A 24,233-nucleotide genomic window follows, 5' to 3' on the forward strand; every position below is an offset into this window, starting at 1 on the left:
AATAGTCATAACTGTTTGACTTTTGATTTAAATAAATAATTTGTAAACTCTGTTAATATAGTTTCAGAAATCAGATGGGCGGTCGAATCGAATGAATTTACGACCAAAATACTTGCTGCGGAAGAAAGGTTTTGAGTCAATACGCTGTGCATAATAATCTTGACTTCCATAAGTTTTTTCTTGAGACTCTGATTCCTAATCTTCTGTTTTGAAAGCAGGAAATCCAAATGGTGTCATCTGGTTCTGTGATGTTTCTCCGTTTCCTGCTTCTTTTCCGAAAATTGGCGAAGTGTTTTCTGGACGGTAGTGACGAGCAATGAAGAATAGAGCTCGGACTTCCTGAATCGACGGTTTGGTTTTAGTAAAGTTAAACGTATGTATGCACTTACTCTCGGGAACGTTTCAGCTAGTCTATCGATTTGACTGTGTTGAGCACGACGTGTCAAAGTAGTGTTGACGAGAATATCCTCCAGTTGATAGAAAACGTTCGAGATGTTGGCAACAACTGCTTTCACATTATCTAGCACAATATCTTTCTGTTCTTGAACTTGTTCGTTCCAGTTGTGTAACTTGTTCTGTAATAGGTAATTGTTTTCAAAGAATAATGTGTAAGAGACACTAACTGTGATATTGAATTGATCCGCCCACAGTGTCAGTTGTCGATTCTGTTCATAATAGGAGATGTTGTCGTTTGAAACAATATTTAAAAATGAAGTTTTATCCTTTCTCGACACATTCTCAAAGAAATCAGCGAGAGGAGATGAGTCATTGTTGCTCAGTACTCTCTGGAATTCCAAACAACTTTTCTTTTCCAAAAATAGGTGCAGAACTTTCTGGACGATAATGATGAGCAATAAAGTACAACGCTCTAACTTCCTGAACAAAGTAGAATAAATACAGAGAAATCTAATGAAGCTCACCCTGGGGAAAGTTTGAACGAGTCGGGCAATCTGTGAGTGTTGATCTCTACGTGGTATTGTAATATTCACAAGAATCGAATCAAGTTGAGAGTAGACATCTGAAATATTTGCTACCACAGCACGAACATTCTGCATGACGAATTCCTTCTGTTCTTTTACTTTTTCTGCCCATTCATAGTGTTCATTCTGAACAATGGGATTTTAGAATCAGTTTGGTTGAAGAAACTCACAGTTACATTGAATTCTTGAGACCAAATAGTGAGTAGTGTACTCTTCTCAAATTGAGATAATCTATCATTGTCCACAATACTGAAGAACTCAATTCTTCCTGATTCAGGAACTTTCATCAAGAATTCTGGGTTCAATAAATCACTCGAAGCCGATGATTTTCCAAATTCTTCTTCGAATGAATAAGAAGCCGAGAAGCACGGAATCAATGCAAAGATTAAATGTATCCTCATTGCGGCTTGAATAATTTTTCAGTGAATGAACCTTTTTAGAAACCAAGAGGTATGCTTATACATATACAATCATATTTCTTAAGTACCCTTTCAGTGTTTGACTGGTTCTTCAATGGACTTTCTGATCATTCACTGCTCGAAAAACAAACGGTCTATCTCAACTCAAGAATCTGAGCTCTTGGTCATTTTTGAGTAGCTCAAAACAGCGATTTTTTATTTCTTCCGCTTTAGAGAACCACTGTTAGCACCGTGCAGAACACGGGTATTTAGACAAAGTCGTGTAGAAATGTGGTGCAAACAATAATATGTTGGGTGCGTTCAGAGTACAAATTAACAAAAATGAGGGTCAGCGAGAAACCGTTCGGAACAATGAACGATTTAAGGTGTAGTCCAGATAAACTTTAATGCTTTTTTGCTGATTTTTGTAGATATTTTATGTTGTAAAGATAAACAAACAAAAGTTATTATTACTTATTTATGAAAATAACAGGTAACCCGTTTGGGAAAAATTATCCCTTGAAGTGGAATCCTCCAAAGTTCTTGGCTGTGTTGCAGAAGTTGTCCATTTGGAACTGAAAAATTAGAAAGGTTTTTATTTTGCTAGTTTGCTTCACAGGTCAGTAGAAAAATGTTTAATTTCCAACTTCGGTCCTTAATTTTCTTGAGATTATGTAAACGTACATTGCAGAGTGGCAAATTCTTAGCAGCATTCTTTGCGCATTTGCAGAAAGCTTCATCACAAACATTTCTTGGAGTCTTCTTGGCGTAACAGGAGGTATGTTGAGCACAGCAGGTATCAACTTTGTCTGAAATTGCTTAGTTTTCCAGAATACATCAGAGCCCCCCAACTTACTCATTCTTCCCTTGCAGTCATTCTTGACGAGAAGCTCTGCGAATCCCGATTGAATTGGATCATGTCCGCATGAGAAACGAGCGGAGATCATAGTAACAAGAGACAAAGAAACAAGAATTGCAAGAAGAGTTCTGTTCATTCTGAAAAAATTATGAAAAGTTGCAAAATGACTTTTGAAAAAACTGAAAAACGATCAAAGTAGCAGTTGCGGAACATGGAACGAGTGAAATACTTCTGGATGTATCACGCTTCTTTTAAAAGGCGGCTGCCTAAACAGGTATAACGTGTTTTTTATCCCGATCCGAATCTTTATCTCACTACAGATTCGCAATGGATTTGATGGATTACGCGATAATGATTGCGACAAATTCGTTTTTTGTTCCGTTCGTCTTATGCCATCGGACTTCATTTGTTGATTACGTCGAGTGTTTTCTTAATTAAAAGAAAAAATAGGGGAAGGTACTTCATTAGAAACATTCAGAGAAAAGAATACATATGAGATCGTTATTTTCTAACTTGTATCGAAATAAAATGCAAATCTCAAATGCTGGGAGAGACGTTTGGATCTTGATCTTTCGAAAGGACGGTGACGAAGAAAAGTGTTGGAAGAAGGATGAGAAGGCCGAGGAAGACTGTGAAAAAACAGAGAAGGAATGACTTCGTCTCGGATAAGACGCATGGACCGCATCGATACATCCGCGTTTGTTCGCCTGGAAAAAATAAATTTCGTGTTTAAAAATGTCTTGATTCTTGAACATTGAAGGAAACTGTTGTTTCCTTGTCTGTCAAAAAATGTCGTGGAATTTTTTCAGAGGAGTGAAGTTTGTGAGAACATAACTCATCATTCGTAAAAGGTTTGCGTCAATGACATACTTGTTTTAAGAGAGGATTACTCTTGAAGTTATAATCGTATTATTCGTAAATGTTTTTGATGTTTAGAACTTTGAATCAAATGATAAAATAGGTCCTCAGCATACCTTTGTTGCAATATTCTAACTCTAGAAGGTTTTTTTAAATTAATCTGACAGTTACGGAAACTCGTCTCGATATCATATCTAATAAAGGATAGACAAAACTCATCCGCTAATAGAAAAATTCCATGAAAAGACGTGGCAGCCAAAGAATAATCTTATTTTTAGTTAAAGCATCTGTTGTTCGGAAACAAAGAGCCTAGCGTAATATTTTTGTCTCTTCTGAGTCAGTGGACTATTCTCCTTAACTCACTATCAATTTCAGCCTCAATGCTCCTTAATGGCTCGTCGAATTGTCTCTCCTCGTCATCATAAGTCGGTGGAAATGATCTTTGCCATGTCAAATTGTTAACATCCATAACATAAACCGGTGGCATTTCATCTTTTGAATTAGCAGTAATTGTCTCATCGACAGTCTCACAATAATCTGGTGGAGCAGCACTCATAGTTGGATTCATTGTGAAGAAGACAAGAGACTGAGCGGGCGGGAAAAAGTTGTTATCAACGAAAAAAGAAGAAATATGATGGTCTGTAAATAATACATCAGGGTTAATATCAATACATCACTAAACTATTAATAGAAAAAGGGTTAAAAGTGGAAAGAAAAACTGATAAGAATAGAATTTAAGGGAGGGTCAAATGGACAAAAATAGAAGAAGCAGATTGAGGATTGTGTCGGTGAAAAACAAATAAATTCAATGGGAAATGCTGAAATTATTGAGAAAATTTGGGGAAAAAGAAGAGGAGCCGAACGGAAAATAAAGACATTAAAATGTCAAAATGAAATTGAAGGGAAGCACAACGGTAACTAAGCTCCCGGATGCTGAGTCAGCTGCTTTAAAAAAGGAATTTAAATGTTATTTTCGCATTTACGGAAATCAATGATACATCCGGAAATGAAGAACCGTTCGGGAAGTTCCATTTTTTCAATCAATCAGCAGATTTTGAAAACTCTACCAACTTGAGAACTCACCAACTTGTGTGCATATCTGAATGACTCCCATTTTCCAATGTCTCCTTGTCACATATTTGAGAGATCGACAGATAATTTGCAATTTCAGAATCAAAATCTTTCTTTTGCTCATTTAGTTAAACACAAATTACCACAGTTTATTCAATAGAATTGCAGAACTTTTCCAGCTTAATAGTTTTCAATACAGAACTATTAATGTTGGACAATTGAAATGCAATTTCATTTTCGAAAGTTCATGAAACGAGCCCACGGTGCCCATGCTGCCACCTTTTTCACTGGCTTGTTGATCCAACTTATTTGGAACAGTTCTTTATTTTCCCACAAAAATTATACCAAAAAATAATTCTAGCTCAAAAAAATAGCTCCTCCTGAAAAATTATATTTTATTTTCTGATGTTACAGATAATTTCGAATTTCGTGGTCTGGATAAATAAATAACTAGATGCCTACACCTAGACAATCGTTTCTCTATGGAAGTTTTTTCTCCCGTATTCTGACAATTCTATGACATTTCTGTGACAAAACAGACTATGTTAACCTGTTACTTTGTTTTAGGCTTCCTTATTGTAATCTTCTGCAGAAAAGCTGTAGCAAATTTGCATTTTTATGTCTAAAGATTCTCCACCTGCGCACTTCACCGCCTAAAAGAGGGAAGGACCAAAAAATTTGACGAACAAAAAATACCGGTATTTGGGTGAAAGGCGGAATAAACATCATAGCCCGCCTGCGCACACGCGGAAGTATTACAAAAATCGAATAGGAAAATGGGTATAAAAGATGGAAAAGGTGTCGAGAAGTCACTCAGTCTTCAACAACTGTCTCTGTAAACCATGCGTTTCTTCGTCATTGCTACTTCCATGATCGCAGCCACTTCGGCTTTCTTGTTCCCATCTGCTGGAGGAGGCGGTGGATGTGGATGGTGAGTATTCAATTCACTTTGTCTAGAATATCATTTATCTTACTTTCAGTGCTCCACCACCACCACCACCATGCGGAGGAGGATGCGGAGGAGGAGGCGGTGGATATGCTGCCCCAGCTCCAGTCTACGCTGCTCCAGCTCCATCTTACGCTGCTCCAGCCTACGGAGGACCAGTCGGAGGAGGATCTTACGCTGTCGGAGGAAAATAAGTGACTACTCGATGTGTCTTTCTGAACAGTTTCTGTAAATTTCGAAAACTGATATGAAATAAATCTTTTGAACATTCCCAATTCCAGCTATGTCTTTTTTGAAGATTACAAAAACAGTGTGGAAGTTGAACACTTACGAAAACTGAGAGTCCCGAATAGAAAAAAACTATAAAAGTCAGATAGATCAGTTGTTAGAACTGTTTGAAGTGAACGCCTGGTAGGGCAACAGGAAAAGTAACGAGCTCCCAGCTCCCCCCGCATTGCGGGGGTGTCGGAGTTTCCAGAATTTAAGAAAAAAACATGGTGGCATGCTCGGTGTCTCAACATATCCTCAAGGAGCTGAAGCCCAGTAGCAATCCTTGTGATGTCAAAATGAATGAAAGAAAGGTACGTTTCCATTCTAAATGACATCCATACTAGTCCTAATTTACGATTTGTTTTTTTATAGAGCCTAAACAAAGAGAAACGAAAATTGAATGCAACCAAAAGAAAAACAATCCTATGGGATATAAAATGTGAGTATTTTCTTTGACAAAAATGTTCATGATTCATAGAGAATTTATGTTCATAACCTATGCTGCATGATCAAAAATGTGCAAAATCCATGCTAGAAAAACTGGGGGAAGAGTTCCAACCGAAAATCATTTTCATGTTTTTCTGTTTTTCTGACGCAAAAAAAGACGACACACGTCGGCATTTCTAGTCGTAATGAGTTTGAGTTCACCTATGTTTTCTGAAAACATTTTTAAAAGAAACGACAGGAACTGAAACTAGGAATAGTTTGTTAGGAGTTTTTGAATGTTGTGAAATTCCTGTTTAAATGAAATCTAAAAAGAAATCATGTCTTAAATTAACGTCCTGAAAGTCGGTTATTCTTAATTTTAATGGTTACCGTGTGCAATTCGTACATATATATGTTAATGTCGATACTTTTTTTAAAAATGAATTTCGAACGTTGCAGTCTTCAAAAAAAAATGTTGGTCTGCATGTCATCCATATTCAGATGAATAAAAATAGAGAGGAAACTGAAAATGTAATAACTGTTTTATTTCCAGTTGTCTCTACGTTTTTCCTCAAGAACCAGAAAGGAAAAATATAAGTGAACCAATTTACACACCAGACAAAAAAAAACGATAAATGTGAGTATTTGGGCGCTCTTTTTCTTCCTCTCCCCATATATTCTTGCCGCCAATTTCCGGAATACTCGTGCCTATATTATGAATGGATACAGAATAAAAAGAGCCAATGAAGACACCAAAGGGAAAAAAATAAAGTCAAGACATAATAGCATATTCATATTTTCCAGATGAACACTGGATGAGGGGGAAAAACCAGGATAAGAAAGAGAAATTGAACGAAAAGTACTAAAAGTCGAAGAAAAAAGAAGAAGAAGAAGAGCATCCGAGAGAAGAGAAAAGCTTGAAGGTCCTAATTGCCAACTCAATGAACTTTTTGACGTGGAAAAGGCTTTGAGAGAAGAGAAATAGATGAAGTGACTCCAGATGACGTGGCAAAAAGAGATGCTAAAATGAAAGTGTGAGTGGGTGAAATGGCAAATACTTTTTAATTATCGGTGCCGTTTTTTTAGAAAATAAATAGAGAGAAAAGTGGATTTAATAAATTTAATTTCCAGTATAACTTTTTGTGTGTTTGCCAACTATTAAAATGGTTTCTGTGAACTGAAGGGAAGAATCTGAAACCTAGGATATAATGTAGCTGAATTTATTTTCGGCACACTTATCAGTTTCTGCAGATTGCAACAAAGAATCAGAAGTTAAATGAACAAGAGGTTTTGAACTACTGAAATTCAATGTTCGCAGATATTTGTTGTATTGAAGTTATCCAGCAAAAACTGTCATTTTTATTTAGCATCATTCGTATGGAATACACCAATCAAACCTTTTAAACAATACATTTAATTGGATTGATCTGATAGGTGGGACAATTTGAAAGGTTTACTCATTCTTGAGACATTTTCAGTCTAAATTGACACGGAAACTATTTCCAATAACACGATTTTCAGTTTTTCAAACAAATTGATGATGAAATTCTTTGATACGTTGCTAGTAAACCTCCAGCTTCTTCCTGATAATGATATGTAATTGCATCACAGCCATCCGATGATTTTTGTTATCTGTAAAATCCGTTGCCCCGGCAGAGTTCCCTCCAGCTGTTGCTTTCTTATCAGTTCAATTTCCTGAAATAGAATGCATTCCAATTGTTTCATTATACAGTATTTGATGCAATTTCGAAAAAAAACTTCAGAAACCGAGTTTTCAGGGGTCTCTTGTACTTTGTTTAGTTTCGTTCTCGTCATAGGTCTGTGTGAAATAATATTTAGAACCCCTTTTTAGGTAATGGTATCGCCATGCTTATGAAATTACTTGATCACACTTCGTTTAGTATTTTTACAAAGACTCATTAATCCCAAAAGGTCAATGAATCTGTTAAACAAGCCTCTGCAGAATCAAACAAAGAAAATATAAAAAGCTGCAACCTCTTCTCATCCCATTAAAGAATAATCTCTGAAGTTTTGATCTCTTCCGAATGAACATTGTTTTCTTATTCCCATTAAGTTGAGTGGGACAGTGTAAGATTGCTGCGGAAATGATGTACACATTCGGCTGCAAGAGGTTAAGAAAAGAAAGAAACAAGAAAACTTGTAGCATCCAAAATACCACAAAAAAAACTATTTCCTGATATGATAATCAGTGCGGAAGTTTAGATTGAGAGGATTGGCAATTGATGGGATAAACGGTTTGGGAGGAGGAAGATGTACAGTGAAGGAAATATTGAGATGACGATAAGTTCTGATAAAGGAAGCAATTTGTTTAAGAATTTTGCAAAAGTATCGGCCCTTTGGTTATTACTGCAACGGAAAACAACATTATTTTTCCTTATTATCATCTTTTGCATAACATCTTTAATCAAATCTGAAATTTTCAGACACTTTTCCATCTAAAAAGTCCAGGTTGAAAGCTACTATTTCAATGTAGAATCAACAGTTTTGCCATTGAAAATAAAGAATTATCTCGCTACAAATCATAAAAGCCTACAACCTCATTTGAAATTTGCCGAACAAAGAAGCATAGATAAGTGAGATATTCATCAACTGTCCCCGCCGTTTTCACTTCAATGCCGTAGATCAAATGAGAACCTGAATATTATCCGTAAGGATCCAAAAATCTCTCGTTTGTCTCATAAACGAGATGAAGTGTAATTCCTGACACTCTCCTTCTTTTCCCTGCCATCCGATTCCCTTTTCACTGCTTACCCTCACCTGTTTCTCTCCCACTAATCAGTGCGTAGAAACACGCGTCATCGAAACAAACTGGAAGTGTTGAAATAAGCGAAGAAGAAAGGAAACCTTGAGAAAGAAGCTGTTGAAGCTGGAGACATCTTCTGCAAAATCGTCTAGCCGCCCGGTATCTCACAGGTGAAAGGCGGGATCAACAAGTCCCCGCCTGCGGATATTCAGAGATGTGACGAAAAACTTCATAGGCGAAAATGAGTATAAAAGGGGAGAAAGGTGTCAAGAAGTCAAGCAGCTTCAACAACTGTCTCAATAAACCATGCGTGTCTTCGTCATTGCCACTTCCATGATCGCCGCCGCTTCGGCATTCTTGTTCCCATCTGGAGGAGGTGGAGGATGTGGATGGTGAGTTTTCCTTTCTAGAGCTCAAGTCTTCTTATTTTTTGCAAATAACTCATTTTCTTTATTTTCAGCGCTCCACCACCACCACCACCAGCCTGCGGATGCGGAGGAGGAGCTCCACCACCACCAGCATACGCTGCTCCAGCTCCAGCCTACGCTGCCCCAGCCCCAGTTGGAGGAGCCTACGCCGTCGGAGGAAAATAAGCGTTTTCGCTGATTTGATCCAGTTTTTGTAAATTGTGCAAACTGAATTTAAATAAATATTTTGACAATTAAATACATCGTGTTAAATATTTTTGTGAATAATTACAGGAGAGCTCATAAACTGAAGAATTCTCGACATCAGAAACTTAGACAGGGTCGCTAAAGATCTCACCACGTCATCTAAGACCTTTTTCAGAAAACGATAGTCGTGAACTCACTTGGAAATACCACTGCTTCAAGTGTTTTTTGGTTTTTCATATCTTGCTATTACCCATTCGCCGGTGGCTGACCACTCGCTCAAAGTTCGGCCCGGAGTCGCGAAGTGGGTCTCGTTGCGGAATTTCGATTTACGGCGGCTCTTGACCGTACTTTCGCCATAAAAAAGTTTTATACTACGGTCTTCGCGTCGAGACCCACTCCGCGACCCCGGGCCGAACTTTGAGCGAGTGGTCAGCCACCGGCGGATGGGTAATATTGAGAAAGAAGAAGAAAATTCTGAACTCTAAACTATCGATCTTGGTTGTTTCTTGTAGTTGGTGAAAGACAGTTATGTGCATCCCGTCTGCAGAGTTCATATCGATTATAAAGACAAAGTTGTTTTCAATGAAGGAGTTTTCATGAATTGTCTAAATCGAATAATTATACTTCAATCAAATCAGACTTTGATACTATAAACCGTTATGTTCGATCCCTGTTCTTACGAGTGTTTCATGAAAAGCGCGAGTCAGCAAGTTGAAATGAGGGGATGAAATTGATTCTCTGATCTGTTGAAATTGAGAGAATGTTGCTACTTCATTAAGGTGAATAAACTTCGTACATTGCTAACAGTACGAGGATAAAAAGAGATCGTTTCAGGAAATTTTCAGAGTATTTTGTTAAAGTTATAGCAAGTCGGAAAACAACGCGAGCCAAGCTGACAGCGATATCTTGTATCTCAACAATAATAGTCGAATGCTCCAAATTATATAGCCGCATAGAGAATTTCCATGTTATTTGGATGGGCTGAACTGATTTTTGAGAAGACGAAAATCATCAGATGTTCTCGACTTCTTCTTTTACAGTTTATATGGTTATTCGTATATTTTGAATCAAACTCAAGCAAGTCACACGAAAAAGATCTAATAACCTTGATCGTGCTATAAAATTTTCATTACATCTCTTGGAGCGACGTAACCCAGTTTGTAGTTTTATTGGAAACATATTGAAAAATCGTTTTTCTTATGCATAAGACAGTCACAAAATCTCACAGACCAATGATCAACTAAGTGCCAACCCCCTCGTTTTATTCTGAGGAAAAAATAAGGAAAGATTAGTTTTTGCCCGCCCCCGAACATGTGTCGATGTTACAAAAAACCGTATATCTCAACGGTATAAAAGGTGAAAAAAGTGTGGAGAAGTCAAGCAGCTTCAACAACTGTCTCAATAAACCATGCGTGTCTTCGTCATCGCCACTTCCATGATCGCCGCCGCTTCGGCATTTTTGTTCCCATCCGGAGGAGGTGGAGGCTGTGGATGGTAAGCTACTTTTTTAAATTTACCTTGATTCAAATCCTCATTTCTATTATTTCAGTGCTCCACCACCACCACCAGCTTGCGGATGCGGAGGAGGAGCTCCACCACCACCAGCATACGCTGCTCCACCACCATCCGGAGGATACGCCGTCGCTGGAAAGTAAATGGCTTCCCATTCAACTCAATTTCTGTAAATTTTTGCAAACTGAATTTGAATAAATAATTTGGCATTCAAAATACTGTTTTCGTGTTTTTTCTGAAGATCCGCATAAAAATAAAATTCAGATTTTATTCTGGATGGTCCCTTGAATATCCAAAGTCGGACCAAAAGTGGATCGATACTTTACGTACTCTCTAGCTTTAAAGCGGCATACTTTGGACGTTTCGAACTTTTGGTCTATGCGGAATAATCTATATAATCACAAGCTGAAATTCAGACTCAACTTCCTAGAAACCGAGACAAAGTATTTATGTTCTGTTCAAGAAAATCTGCATTAATTTTTCAAAATTAGACAGCTTACAGTCCAAAAGTTCATGATCTGCCTAGCCTCTCCAATAGTCGCACCCAGAAGCCTCCCCGCTTTGTTATTGCTTAAGAAAATGTCGCAAAGTGATGAATTGATAAGATCTGATCTGTGAATAGATAACAAGTGTTGCCACCTGCGCACCACGTGTGAATCAGGTATATTCAAATTTAGAAAGGGTGAGATCGAATGGGTTAGATCAATCGGAACCTGTCTCTTTGTTGAAAATTCACTCCGGGTGATTTGTTTGTTTTAGGAGTATGGGATTAGATTGAATGACTAGATCAAAGTTAGGAACTTCTAAAATTGGACTTAGTCTGTAACTGGGAGTTGTCTGCTGATTTATGATTATCCTGGTGTATACTACAAGAATCATTCAGCAGCTATGAAGAACCTTTCAAAATGAAAGGTTTATATTCAAGTACATTATTATAGAATCCTGAAAAAACAGGCTAAATCTTGTTTTAACCTTCAACTCATATGTAGTTTTTGATTCCGTCAATCTCGCTCTGAAGATGTTCCCAATGTTTTTTCTCATCCATATGCCCAGTGTGGCTTGCATTCCTTGATATCTCCACACCTGTTATCCTTCCCTATCACTTTTCTCCACTTGATACATCTTCTTTGTTCACCTCTCCTCTCCCTTCTTCCTGTTATTATATGACCTAGATGTAAGGAGGCTACAAGCTAATAACATGCAGCGGACGATTCGATAAAAACGGTTTATGATCATTCTGTGAATACAGGTCCAAACGAACCTGATCTAATTAAAAGTGTTTCTCTGTAATTGAAGATTTAGGTTTGATGATCAGTGATCTGAAGGATTTATGCTGCAAGTTTGATCACTGTGAGAAAAAGGATGTTCTTCGGAACTTTGATTTCAGAAAGCAAGAGTTAAGAAGTGTCTGAAAAGTTATATGCCAAAATATGTTGCTGCACATAATCTATTCTGATTCGAAGAACGTTTAATGTGAACCGATTTATCGGGAATGGATATTCGAACATTTTAAAATACTTTTTGTTTTTTAAACCCAGAATTTAGGGTTTCTAGTCACTCAAAGACAAGTAAGAAGTGTTGCATTTTGATCACTGTTTTCTTTCTGAAATAGATTCTGTTAGTTCCTGACTAGAGTCAACCGAGGATAATCAGATTCAACGCAAAATGCGGGGTGCAATATCAGAATAACATCATGTTGCCATATGACTTATTCGAAAGTCACACTTTCCCACTCAATCCACTTCAAATGAATTGCCTTGAACCAGCTCCAACTACATTTCGTATCTTCATTCATTCTATTCATCTAATTAGTGTTCCAACTTACCTTTTAGCATTGGTTTCGCTTATTTTCATCAAATCAAATGTGTTCACAACTTACCGAATATTTCTGATTTGGCATGTTTTGGAGAACTTTTTCTTTGAATTTTATTCTGCATTTTTGGTGGAACCAGTGCTTCACGCACCGTATACTTTGATGCGAACAACTGGAATATTATCGAAAGTAGGAATTGGCAGTCTAGCTCAATTTTATATGCTGGCCCTGGCCATTGAATGTAAGACTGGATCTTTATAGCGAACAGTGTGAATTAAATCAAATTATTTCAGATAATGGGATGTCCGTGAGCGAGATGTTTTGGTTTCGGTATAAAGCAAGTATAATGAATTATAAAGAACACTGTTTCACCTACTTCCTTCGAGTATTTGTCAACTTCACACGATTTATCGCAGTCTTCGATACTGTATTCTGTATAATCACACACCAAGAAGCACTTTTGTTTCAGAGTGAATACAAATCAGCTCTACTGAAATTAAATCCATTAGACACATTTCTGAAATGTGATTCCGTATATCTGGTGGTTGCATTCAAAGATTACATATCTTCTATTTACGTGGCTTTTTGGATAATTCAATCAGTTGTTCTGTTCATTTCAGTTCCAGGGACAGCCATCTACATTAATTTTAATATTCCCAAAACAGTATCTGAAGTGACGTGGAAAATACAGCAGCAACTGCTACGAAGTCTGATTATACAAGCATCAATTCATGGAATCATGCTTGGGATTCCAAATACAATGTTCATTTATAGTTTCCTATTTGGATATGAGAGTGAAAGTAAGGGAATAGTAGCAGTATTGCTCTCTGAAACGGGAAATTTCTTTCAGCGTACGCGTATGCTGCATTCGCTTGTCTGACGTACCATGGATTCGCTTCAAGTCTAGCACAAATAATATTCACGAAACCATTACGACAATATCTTCTAACATTATGCAAGTTGAAGAAACAGGAAACAAGTAAAACTTCTGTAACAAGCTTCAACAAGCGGACTTCTGTTTTTTGAAGGAATCGATTGTTGGTTGGAAGATTTTTTAATTTCAACTTCAAAAAATAAATTGTTTCGCTTGATAATATTGATACTAATCCTAAATTATATAATCATTAATAAAACTAGATATTCTCTGCTCTAGCAGGAACGTCGTTGGTGTCTTTTCCCCATCAATTAATTTCTAGTCTAGGCACAACAAAAAAACATTTCAAAAATAAAGAATTTTATCGGATCGAGAAGTAGCTACAAAAATGGACTTTACAATAACGAAAAAGGACTAATCTTTGTACACCTCTCAATTAATCCTATGATAGTTTTTGAGGTTGGTGGAAACTGTAAAAAGAAGAAACAAAAACAGATTTGCCACCGGTTATTTAATTGAGACGACTACAATGTAAACCGTACTCGTGTTTTCTAGTTTGTGACCTTTTTAATTTGTCAATGATTGATGTGATCCTCCCCACACCTTCATCATTTTATTGTATTACTTCAACTTGAAATGTTCGGTTGTTCACAGCCAACACGGAATGTTTGTCAGCTGGGAATCGTATTCTTCTTCAATTTCCTCTCATTTTCCACTCTAGGTAAGGAGTTGAGATTGAATTATTTTAAGCAAATATCCTGTCATTTTTTCAGCTGCTCTATCTCAAACAATTATTGAAAGTGTAGCAGAGAGTGAAGGAATTAGCAGGCATGCTGGTTATTACAGGTAGTTTTCCATAGTCTTCGTCTAATGGTCAATCTCTAATTCAGTGGTTTCGTCTCCTATCTCATATTCACTTTCGGTCATTTTGTGTCCACACCTATCGTTGAAATAATTTCACCAAAATGGTCAATTGTGGCTGGATTACTCGGTTATGCAATGTATGAAGCATCGTATATCTGGATTAATGAATACTTTCTATACATCTCAGCTGCAGTTTCGGGATTTGCTGGCTCATGTGAGCTCTGTTTTTTTAAAGAGTTTCATTAAGATTATTGTGTTTCAGTAATGTGGACCGGTCAGTTCGACTATCTTGTTCAGAATTGTCAACCTCAAACTTTGGATCGAAACTCTGCCACTTTGTGGGGGATCTCTACGATTTCGTGAGATAGTGAATTGTACGAATATTCAAAAAATTATCATTCAGATCAATAGTTGGTGGTATTTACCTTCTGATACTATATCGGTTTCAGACTGGAAACCATTTCGATATGCCCCTCGTAAGATAAATGTTTCTATGTGCTGCAAAAAATCAATATATATTTCAGATTCGATTGGTTGTTGGTCCGTTTCTCGGATGTACGTTGTTATCAACAGTCATTGGATGTTTCCTTCCGAAACCAGTTTATAAAGCGGAGAAGTACAAACTACCTTATTTTAAACATCTTTGTAAGTTTTCATAGAGTATTGCAACGAAACTTTATATTTTTATAGCCGAAATAGTCAAAATATCTTTTGATCGAAATCTACTTTTCTTACTTTATACATTCGTGTACACTGGAATGGAATTCGCTTACTTTTCCGCAGTTTTCCCTACTATGGTCTCATTTACGAAGTCACTTGGAAACACAAGAAATCTCAATGCAATGTGTTCGATTTCTGCTGGAACTGGAAATGTTTTTGGTTAGTTTCGAGATTCTCATTATATCGTATCAATTCGAATTTCAGGATGTTTTGTTTTATCGACGCTAGGTCCGCGTGTTCGAGAAATCGGAAGGATGAACATGGTTCTATTGGGTGCAATTCTTCATATGACTTGCTTCGCCATTACTTTTTTAATGTTTCCCGACGACGCTCCACTTCAACCAACAGATGGTTTTGGGTATTTCGAACCTCGGTCAGGGTGAATACGGGAAAAGAGTATTTATGAGAGATTTATTTCAGACCATACATTGTACTGATATGTGGATTTTTCGTCGGAATTGGTGACACCATAATCAATCAACAGTGTTATACGATTCTGAGTGATATTTATAAACACGACAAAAGAGTTGAAGCTTTTGCAGTTTATCGATTCTATCAGGTATATTTAATATTTCATATGTTCCTGATCACCGCATTATTTCAGAGTTTGGCCAGCTGCATCGTCATGTTTTACTCCGCTCACGTTCTTCTTAAAACTCATATTATCGTTCTCACGATATTTTGTATCTTGGCCACAACAACATTCTTTGGAATACGGTATTTTTTTCTCTAAAATTACTGTGAAATCGAGTTTTTATTCCAGAATTCCTGATAGATGCCCCGTCTCACCAAGTTCGGAAACACTGGAAACGAAAGAGAGTGAGCAAGAGGAAACTCTGATAGCATAAATTACTGACAGTCTCAGATTGATATATAAACAATTTCATGCGAATTTCATGGGAGAGCGATATCTAAATCATATACTAATTGTCGGCAGGGTAAGCTAGTACTTTGAAGAATATTGCAGCTAATTTGTATGATGAAAAGTGATTTAATTGGATTTGTTTTCTGGCAAGCAGTTCAAGGAAAGTAGCACCTGGGCTCATGTCCATTTGATCTTTCTGAAAGCGTTAGCAGCTTTACACAAGTATCTTATTCGACGAATACCTAGTGTTATCTGTAAGAGGAACACTACAAAACAACTCAAATAATGACTTTCATTCAACTTTTGTTATACAATTAGGTGTCACAGCTATCGTTTGTGGTGCCGTCGACTAGGATTGTTTGGATTGTTGCTCAGGGTGGATCAGATGAGATCCTCGTTTGTGGCATCGATGGAGAGTCCGATCCAAGCGACGGCAGTGTATGCAAGAATGGAGGTAACAAGGGCAGCAGTGTAGATGAGGTTCATCTTGTAGACGTTGGTTGGTTTGGATCGATTGAATCTTGATTTGGACTGACGAAGCTCTTCTTCTTTTATTTCCAACGATTTGTCATCATTTCACTGATATTATCTTCAGATGCCACGTGGAAGAGTTGAATGATGACAATGTTGAGCTTGTTTAGCATCTCCTGGAGAGTTTTCACGTTATTTAGGGTTTCTTTAATAATACTCCCATTAGTTATTCACATCATAGTTTTCAATAGAAGGGTACTCTCAGGAAAGTCAAATATCAAAAACCCTCGGAAGTCAATCACAAAATCGTGCAGCATAATTCAATAACATAATATTTTTATTTTGACACAGACACGCAGGTGACAACCACACCCGAAGTGATTTATTGTTTTTCAAAAGCCAAGTCGTATTATATCTACTTCACAAATATCCTTTTCCATTTTGAATGGATTGCCTTCAACCTCCCCCAACCCTCTTCAGAATTCTCACACATTCAATTCATGTTTTGAGTGTTCCGACCTATTTCGTTGCATTGATATCTCTTATTTTTGTCAAGTCAAAAGTATTCACAACTTATCGATTCTTTCTTATCTGGCATGTCATTGAAAATATATGTTTCGAAGTGTATGCCTCATTCCTGATAGTACCTACAGTACACCCACCATTCACATTAATTCGAACAACTGGACTTTTGTCACAATTCGGAATCAGTCAGATGTTTCAATTTTATGCATTTGCTATTGCAATCGAATGTTAGTTTACAGAAAATACCTTCGCTAGACTCACTTTTCTCAAATTTCAGTCAATGGCCTATCTGTAAGTGAGATGTTTTATTTCCGTTACAAAGCGGGTCTCTTGAATTATCGAGAGCATCGTTTTACTTATTATCTCCGTACTTTCGTATATTTAACTAGATTCATTGCCATATTCAATGTCTGTTTCTGTATTTTCACTATCCATGATGCTTCGGAATTCCAACAAAACCACAAAGCTGTGATGTTTCATAATAACCCGTCACTCAGTTTTTTGAATTGTTCGAATCTTTATCTAGTCATTCCATTTGCTGATTATGTCTCTTCCATTATTTTAACAACGTGGATTGTTCAAACCGCATCACTCATAGCTTCTGTTCCCGGAACAGTAGTTTACATTAGTCACAATGTTCCCAAATCAATATCAGCTGCCACGTGGAAGATTCAACAACAACTGCTTTTGAGTCTGATTATTCAAACAGCAATACACGGAATTATGTTGGGAATTCCGAATGCAATGTTCATTTATGCTCTGTTTTTTGGATTCACAAATGAATGTGAGGGTACGGAATATAAAGAGACGGTCAAGTTAAAAGATTTCAGATATTGCATACACATCGTTTGTATGTCTGACTTATCATGGGTTTGTTTCTACTTTTGCTATGATTGTATTCACAAGGCCTCTGCGAGAATATGTATTATCAGCAATGAAGATTCGGAAAGCTAGCATCGGAACGGGTATTGTAACAAGCAGTAAAACAACGGGATAAGAAAGCACAGTGAGTTGTTACACATACTCACTTTTATGATAAATAAAACATCACACACAAATGAATTTACAGTCTGAAACTTCGCTGAATATAGTAACAAATTATCTACCGACGTGGAGTTTCAATTTTTTGAGGATTCAAAACAAACTTTGTCATCATTCGACCCGTCCACGTGGCATCTGAAGATGATATCAGTGAAATGATGACAAAGCGATGGATATAAAAGAAGAGAAAGTTCAAAACAAGATCCAATCTAAAAATCAACCAACATCTTCAAGATGAACGCCATCTACACTGCAGTCCTTGTTGCCTCCACTCTTGCATACACAGCCGTCGCTTGGATTGGACTATCCATCGATGCCGCCAACGAGGATCTCATCTGATCTGCCTTCTACACAACGTCTTCTCGGCAACAGTGACACCTCGTATGAGCAGAGACACGATATTTGAATGTTCCAATAAAAAGTTGAATCAAACCGTTTTATTTTATTGCTTAAAAAATTGTAGAGTAACAAAGTAAAGTTAGGGAGAAAGTTCTAAGTGTGGAAATGTGAAATTCCGGAGAAACGCTAAAATAAATGGGGCTGGTAATTGTTGTTTCGAGTTAGAGTCTTGTAGTTTCCACACTGGTCGGTTGAGTCACTGGCGCGCGATTTCCAAATGATCGGCACTTCGATACACTCTTGAAGAAGTCTGAAATACCAATGGTCTCTTTCTTGTTTCTATTTCACTTCTTACCAACAATAGCGTTCCGATAACTTGTCACAATAAACATAGTCGGTAACGGATCAATTGCTGGATAGACAGCAATCGTCATTGACACGAGACTAGTGAATTCCCCAACGTTGGCGGAGAAGAAGACAGTGATAAACAGAATAGTAACGGGAACTTGAAGGAGAATAATCGGAATGAGGGTTTGAGTGACAAGGGAATAATAGAGTTGAGTCTGAAGAGTCTTGTTTCTGTCTGATAGATTATTGTTCTTCTCGGTATAGGCTCGCAGTTCCTTGAACAGTTTTACACCAAAATACAGAACGGTCACAAATGAAGAATTCTGAAAATTGTGTTTTTAACTTGAAAGCTCGGAGTTATTACAATGATCATGCAATCAACCAGGAGTCCGATTACAGTAGGCCAGTATATCTCGTGATCATCATCGAATAGATATGGAGCAATATACACAATATCTTTGATTCTGAGATCCAAGTTCTCCAGAATATCAAGTTCAACCAAACTGTTAGTAATCCCTCTCGGACCACAGAACAACACTGCAATCGATCCCCAGACGACGCCATAGATTACGGGAATTGAAAACCAGAGGAAGATTCTCCAGGATCGGAAAGTTTTCAACATTTTATTTCCTTTGATAACGAGATAACGATAGATGAAATGGATTCCAAACATAGCCATACATGATCCGTAGAGACCACAGTAGATACCAGATAGAGCCAACTGAATTGAAGGTCCAAACCATGCAGATTCAAGGCGAGTGATCAGAAGAAATGTGAATCCAGAGTGATGAATTATCTAGAATGAAAGTTTTAGAAGTTTCATGCAATGTTAGATCTAAGAAACACACGGTCTTACCGGGCAAACCAGCACATCGACGATTGCGTACACAACTTCTAGAACGGAGATGAAAATCATCAAATATTTATAAGCTCCAAGCTCTTTCGGAGATTTGTTTATGATCAGGTAAATCAAAAGTAGGTTTAGAAACAGGGCGATACTTGTGCATGCCTTCTGGACTTCTGTTTGAATTGTCTCAGACACGGAGAGCATTTTTTTGAAATGAAGAGGAAGTTTAGAACAAGTTTATTTCGAATGTGAATGAGAAGAGACGAGAAATTGGAGAGTGATCATCAACTGATTAGCTAATGAAATCCCAGAAGAGCCGTCTGATGTTACGTCACATCACAAGACATTAGAGGAGGAGACAGACGGCTGAATTGATTTCTTTTTAAATATCAAACATCTACATAGTTTAGTCTTCCCCAGTTTTTGATATCTTATCAAAACAAATCTCTTGATAGCATCCCGGTAATTAGATATGATGAGGATGGTTGGGATGGGATCCAAAGCAGGAAACATTGCAATCGACATTGAGACAAAACCACTCAAATGACCTGCATCCATCTCCAGGAAGGAGAACATAAACATAGTGAGAGCAGGGATATGCATTAGGAAGATTGGGATGACTGTTTGAGCAACGAGAGAGTAGAAAAGTTGATTTTGAATATTCTGATGATCAATCGAAGTCGTGGAGAGGAGTCGACTCATTTTATTCCAACATTTGACACCATAATACCCCACAACCAAAAGAGAAAGATTCTAGAAATATTTTAAATAAATTTTCACTCTTATTCAAATACTTTCTCAGACTCACAATGCTCAATGAATCCAACATAATACCCACGAAAGACGGCCAATAAATCACGTTCTGTCCGAATTCATTCTTCTCATAAAAGTACGGAGCAAAATAAACAATTCGATCGATATTCAAACCAAGTTTCATCTGAACACTTTCTCTCAAATAATCGTTTGTACTGGCTCGAGGATAACATGGAAAATATCCGACAACTGCCCAAATCAGACCAATTGAAAATGGAATTATCAACCAGAATAAGACTTTTCGTCCCTTGAACCAACTCAAATTCCTCTCTTTTCCAATTAAAACCCAATAACGGTAGGCATAATGAATACTAAATATAGCCATTGAAGAACCATAGAAACCACAGTAAACTACTGAAAATTTGGAGAGAATTAAAGAGATACAAGGGTTGATTTTAAACCTGCTAAAATCTCCCAAACACTCTTATCCAATCCGGAATTGGTAGTGTTGACAATAAGTGTAAATGTAGCTCCAAATGAATGAAATATCTGAAAATCTCAGCTGAATTTCATCTAAAATTAGTCTTCCTACCGGTTGAACAGTGAGATCCAAAACCGCATAAATCACTTCGAAAATCGAGATCAAAAGCATCAAATACTTGTAAGCTCCAATATCTTTTGGAGAATGATTGATTATCAGATTGATTAGAATCGAATGATTTATGATTGCAATGAAGAAAGAAGTGATTTGAACAGTCAAAAGAATATCTTCCCAATTGAACATTGTATTGTTTTGAAGGAGAAAACGAATGAAGAAATGAAGAAATAATCAGAGGGAAGTAAAAGAACTTGAATTCCATTGGGATATACTTATCATTATTAGAGATTATGTTATTCCATTTCTGACTGAGAGTTCACTATACAATTAAATGACGACATGGCATCAAACACCTTCTCGAATGATTCACAACGTTCGATTAGCTGGAAGAAACCATCTGAATATTGATTTTCACCTGAAATCAGAAGAAAACTTTATATTTTAACTTAATACGTTTATTATTATCTCTAAATCTAAAATATGAACATCAGAAGCGACATAGAAACAAAGAAAAATTTAAAAATAGCAGTTTGTTGCAGCTGAATGGAGAGCTGACATAATAAAGCATTATGAAAAAGTAGAGAGAAATGGGAAAAGCCGAGGGGTTTGGATCCGCAATGAAAGGAGAAAATAGGAACATGTAAAGGGAAAGAGACATTGGAAAGAAAGAGCATCTAGCATCTAAACCGTAAGGAATTTCATGACGGTATGAAGAAAATAACATTGATAAGAAGGTGATTGAATGAAAAACGTGAGTGTCGAAATTGAATTTTTACAACAATTAGGAAGCGTTGAAGTGGTTACTATAATAAAATCAAAAAGCAAAGCAATTATGAACGAGTCTGGCTACGAGTGGTGGGAGCCGACGAAGACGTTCCAGAAGACGAGGATGTTCCAGAAGCAGCACGACGTCTGAAAAACACAAATTATTAGTATTTAAAAAATATATAATTCATTTCGAATATGACGGTTAGAATCGATGAAATTTACAGAACTTACTTTGGTGCACGAGGGACTGGATCAGCCATTTCATCAGCATCCATTGGTTCAGGCTCTTCTATTTTTATCTTCTTATCTAACTTTCTTCTCTTCGCGGTAGTCGCCGAACTTGTTGAATCCTGAGAACTTTGGGAGTCAGATGTCGACGGTTCTGCCACAGAAACGCCTGATGACGTTGAAGGTTCTTCAGGGCCATGGGAGTTTCTCATAGAACGACGAGTTGTCCGACGATTCTCAACTTCTGGAGGAGTAGTTAGTTCGCGTCTTTGAGCCCGGCGGGCGCCTGCATCACGATATTCCTCGTCTGCAACAACATCATTTTCTTCTTCATCTTCCTCCGGAACTTCTTCATTTTCTCTATTGATAGGAACATGAACAACATCATTATCTTGTTGTTCTTGTTCTTGTTCCACCTCTTCAATAATTTGATCTTCTTGCTGTTGATCAAACTCTGGCTGAATAGCGTCGACCACCTGTCGCATATCTTGGAATTGCACGAAATTTTGTTCATCGTCAACTTCTTGAATTCCTCCGATTTCTTCAACTCCTTCCACGTCTTCACCGTCTCCGAATTGTTCTTGTGGTTCTATGTTGTTCAAATCAGCACCGCCCATTACGTCTACAACTTGCAAATGGTGGATTCTCTCATTATCCCCGAATGGAAGTCCGGGAATGACAACATTTTCTCCGTAGTTTCCAGCATGTGGATGAATTGGATTACCCATTGCCATTATATTTGGTTCTTCTTCCTCCTCTTCTTCTTCAGCATCAACCGGTCCCTGATCTTCAAAAATGGCAAAACGAGCTTCGTTCTCTTCAGGGATTTCATTATTCCAACCAGCCTCGCCTGAAAATCAATTTTAATTCAAACAACGGGTTTTCTATACAATTAGAAAACTAAATTTTCCTAGCTCTAGTTTTTTTTTTAAATTAAGAATGGAGAACTTTGATTTTCAATTAACTCATGAAGTAATGAAAATATCTAGAATACTTACGAGGTTCTGGCATTTGAGGTGGTTGTGCAGCCAACTGTTGCATTTGTTGATCATGTTCTTGTTGAAGTTGTTGCAGTTGTTGTAGTTGTTGTTGTTGCTGCTGTTGTTGTTGCAGTTGAAGTTGTTGCTGTTGTTGCTGCTGTTCCTGTTGTTGGATATGATCGTGAAGCTGTTGCTGTTGTTGTACGATTTGTAGTTGTTGCTGGAGTTGTTGATGCATCTGTTGTTGTTGTTGTTGTTGGTGCTGCTGGGCTTGTTGTGGTTGTTGAGGTTGTTGGTGTGGTTGTTGATGTTGCTGCTGTTGCTGTTGCAGGTGCATGTGTTGGATATTTTGTGGGTGAAAATGAAAATTATGTCTCATCTGAGCAGGCATTCCTTGCGGTACACCTTGTGGTCCTAGCTGCATCATTTCTTGTGGTGCTGGTCCACGACGAATAACTTGTTGATGCATTTGTTGCGCATGTCTTTGATGCATGTGTTGATGATTTTGATTGTTCTGCTGATTTGGTTGCTGTTGTGGGAAATTTGGCATTTGAGGCGGAGGTGGCACATTTTGTTGCATCATATTGTTCATTCTGGGCGGCATATTCTGCATCTGGGCATTTCTTTGATGTTGATGTAATTGGAAATGAAGCAATTCCAACATTTGCTCGTGATTATGTGGACCTCCTTGTTGTGGTGGAGGTGGGCCACCTTGTTGCATCATTCTTGGTCCTGGTCTCATTGGTCCAGGTCCGCCCATCATTGGTGGTCCCATCATTCCTGGAGGTCCCATATTTCCAGGATTTCCCATTTGTTGCCACACATGTGGAGGTGGTGGCATGGGTTGAGGTAGACCGCGTGGCTGTTGGTGCATCTGAGGTGGTGGAAAATTCGCTTGCTGCTGCTGGCGATTACGGTTTCTTAGACGATCGACTTGAGCGAAATGACCAGCGACTCGACCACCGCGAACTGGATTCACTGCTCTTATTGCATTTGGCAACTCATTGAGAAACTCATTCGGATTAGGAGGTGGTGGTGCTTGAACAACAGGAGCAGGAACTGGAGCCGGAGCAGGTGCAGCAGCAATATCAGGAACATCCGCTTGAAAGTCCATCTCTTGTTTGAGTTTCTGAAACTAACATTTTTGTAAATACATTTTGGGATTCATGACAAATCTTCGAGCATGCAATTTATTTGAAAATCAGTAGGAGTAAATCACGAAACGGTACTCAAGTGTTCAGTTTATATTATTTATTAAAATTAAAACTAAAGCTTGAAAAAAGTTAATCAAGTTATTTCGCTTTAGTCTCAGTTAATTTCAGAAGCAACTCATAGCAATTTCAAAGAATGATTGTTAAATTTCAAATTAATTTGAGTTTACCTCAAACGGTTTCATGTATTCCTCAACAGCTCTTTCGATAGCAGCCATCAGTTCTTCAGTTTTTCTTCCTTTTTCATAGGTTTCAGCTACATGTTCCGCCTTTTGAACTTCTACCATCAG

General features: G+C 37.6%; 9 protein-coding genes across 9 annotated transcripts; 4 read left to right on the forward strand and 5 right to left on the reverse strand.

The window, feature by feature from the left end:
• Positions 1-195: 195 nt before the first annotated feature.
• Positions 196-1,381, reverse strand: GCK72_019346 (uncharacterized protein; the record flags this gene model as incomplete). The annotated part of the gene is made up of 5 exons (XM_053732985.1): positions 196-339; positions 390-575; positions 624-785; positions 921-1,106; positions 1,151-1,381. The coding sequence occupies 5 exons, from the start codon at positions 1,379-1,381 to the stop codon at positions 196-198; spliced, it is 909 nt and encodes a 302-aa protein (XP_053581898.1).
• Positions 1,382-1,890: 509 nt separating this feature from the next.
• Positions 1,891-2,373, reverse strand: GCK72_019347 (uncharacterized protein; the record flags this gene model as incomplete). The annotated part of the gene is made up of 3 exons (XM_003115296.2): positions 1,891-1,953; positions 2,063-2,187; positions 2,235-2,373. 3 exons carry the CDS (start codon positions 2,371-2,373, stop codon positions 1,891-1,893), a joined length of 327 nt encoding a protein of 108 aa, XP_003115344.2.
• A 401-nt stretch (positions 2,374-2,774) lies between these two features.
• GCK72_019348 (uncharacterized protein) lies at positions 2,775-3,663 on the reverse strand (the record flags this gene model as incomplete). The annotated part of the gene is made up of 2 exons (XM_003115462.2): positions 2,775-2,944; positions 3,459-3,663. 2 exons carry the CDS (start codon positions 3,661-3,663, stop codon positions 2,775-2,777), a joined length of 375 nt encoding a protein of 124 aa, XP_003115510.1.
• Positions 3,664-5,008: 1,345 nt separating this feature from the next.
• GCK72_019349 (uncharacterized protein) lies at positions 5,009-5,306 on the forward strand (the record flags this gene model as incomplete). Its single annotated transcript, XM_003115247.1, has 2 exons — positions 5,009-5,097; positions 5,147-5,306. The coding sequence occupies 2 exons, from the start codon at positions 5,009-5,011 to the stop codon at positions 5,304-5,306; spliced, it is 249 nt and encodes an 82-aa protein (XP_003115295.1).
• A 3,572-nt stretch (positions 5,307-8,878) lies between these two features.
• GCK72_019350 (uncharacterized protein) lies at positions 8,879-9,165 on the forward strand (the record flags this gene model as incomplete). Its single annotated transcript, XM_003115387.2, has 2 exons — positions 8,879-8,964; positions 9,033-9,165. The coding sequence occupies 2 exons, from the start codon at positions 8,879-8,881 to the stop codon at positions 9,163-9,165; spliced, it is 219 nt and encodes a 72-aa protein (XP_003115435.1).
• Positions 9,166-12,391: 3,226 nt separating this feature from the next.
• On the forward strand, positions 12,392-15,817 carry GCK72_019351 (uncharacterized protein; the record flags this gene model as incomplete). Its single annotated transcript, XM_053732986.1, has 13 exons — positions 12,392-12,752; positions 12,805-13,311; positions 13,362-13,490; positions 14,159-14,231; positions 14,276-14,463; positions 14,512-14,608; positions 14,653-14,725; positions 14,774-14,894; positions 14,940-15,128; positions 15,174-15,342; positions 15,390-15,528; positions 15,574-15,686; positions 15,733-15,817. 13 exons carry the CDS (start codon positions 12,392-12,394, stop codon positions 15,815-15,817), a joined length of 2,244 nt encoding a protein of 747 aa, XP_053581899.1.
• A 48-nt stretch (positions 15,818-15,865) lies between these two features.
• GCK72_019352 (uncharacterized protein) lies at positions 15,866-18,210 on the forward strand (the record flags this gene model as incomplete). The annotated part of the gene is made up of 6 exons (XM_003115670.2): positions 15,866-15,907; positions 16,153-16,333; positions 16,959-17,057; positions 17,108-17,614; positions 17,661-17,800; positions 18,106-18,210. The coding sequence occupies 6 exons, from the start codon at positions 15,866-15,868 to the stop codon at positions 18,208-18,210; spliced, it is 1,074 nt and encodes a 357-aa protein (XP_003115718.2).
• A 221-nt stretch (positions 18,211-18,431) lies between these two features.
• On the reverse strand, positions 18,432-19,609 carry GCK72_019353 (uncharacterized protein; the record flags this gene model as incomplete). Its single annotated transcript, XM_053732987.1, has 4 exons — positions 18,432-18,520; positions 18,566-18,881; positions 18,956-19,354; positions 19,415-19,609. The coding sequence occupies 4 exons, from the start codon at positions 19,607-19,609 to the stop codon at positions 18,432-18,434; spliced, it is 999 nt and encodes a 332-aa protein (XP_053581900.1).
• A 132-nt stretch (positions 19,610-19,741) lies between these two features.
• GCK72_019354 (uncharacterized protein) lies at positions 19,742-20,942 on the reverse strand (the record flags this gene model as incomplete). Its single annotated transcript, XM_003115525.2, has 4 exons — positions 19,742-20,158; positions 20,214-20,572; positions 20,620-20,707; positions 20,751-20,942. The coding sequence occupies 4 exons, from the start codon at positions 20,940-20,942 to the stop codon at positions 19,742-19,744; spliced, it is 1,056 nt and encodes a 351-aa protein (XP_003115573.2).
• Positions 20,943-24,233: the final 3,291 nt, after the last annotated feature.

This window comes from Caenorhabditis remanei, chromosome V, assembly GCF_010183535.1.
Source record: "Caenorhabditis remanei strain PX506 chromosome V, whole genome shotgun sequence".
NCBI classification, from domain to species: domain Eukaryota; kingdom Metazoa; phylum Nematoda; class Chromadorea; order Rhabditida; family Rhabditidae; genus Caenorhabditis; species Caenorhabditis remanei.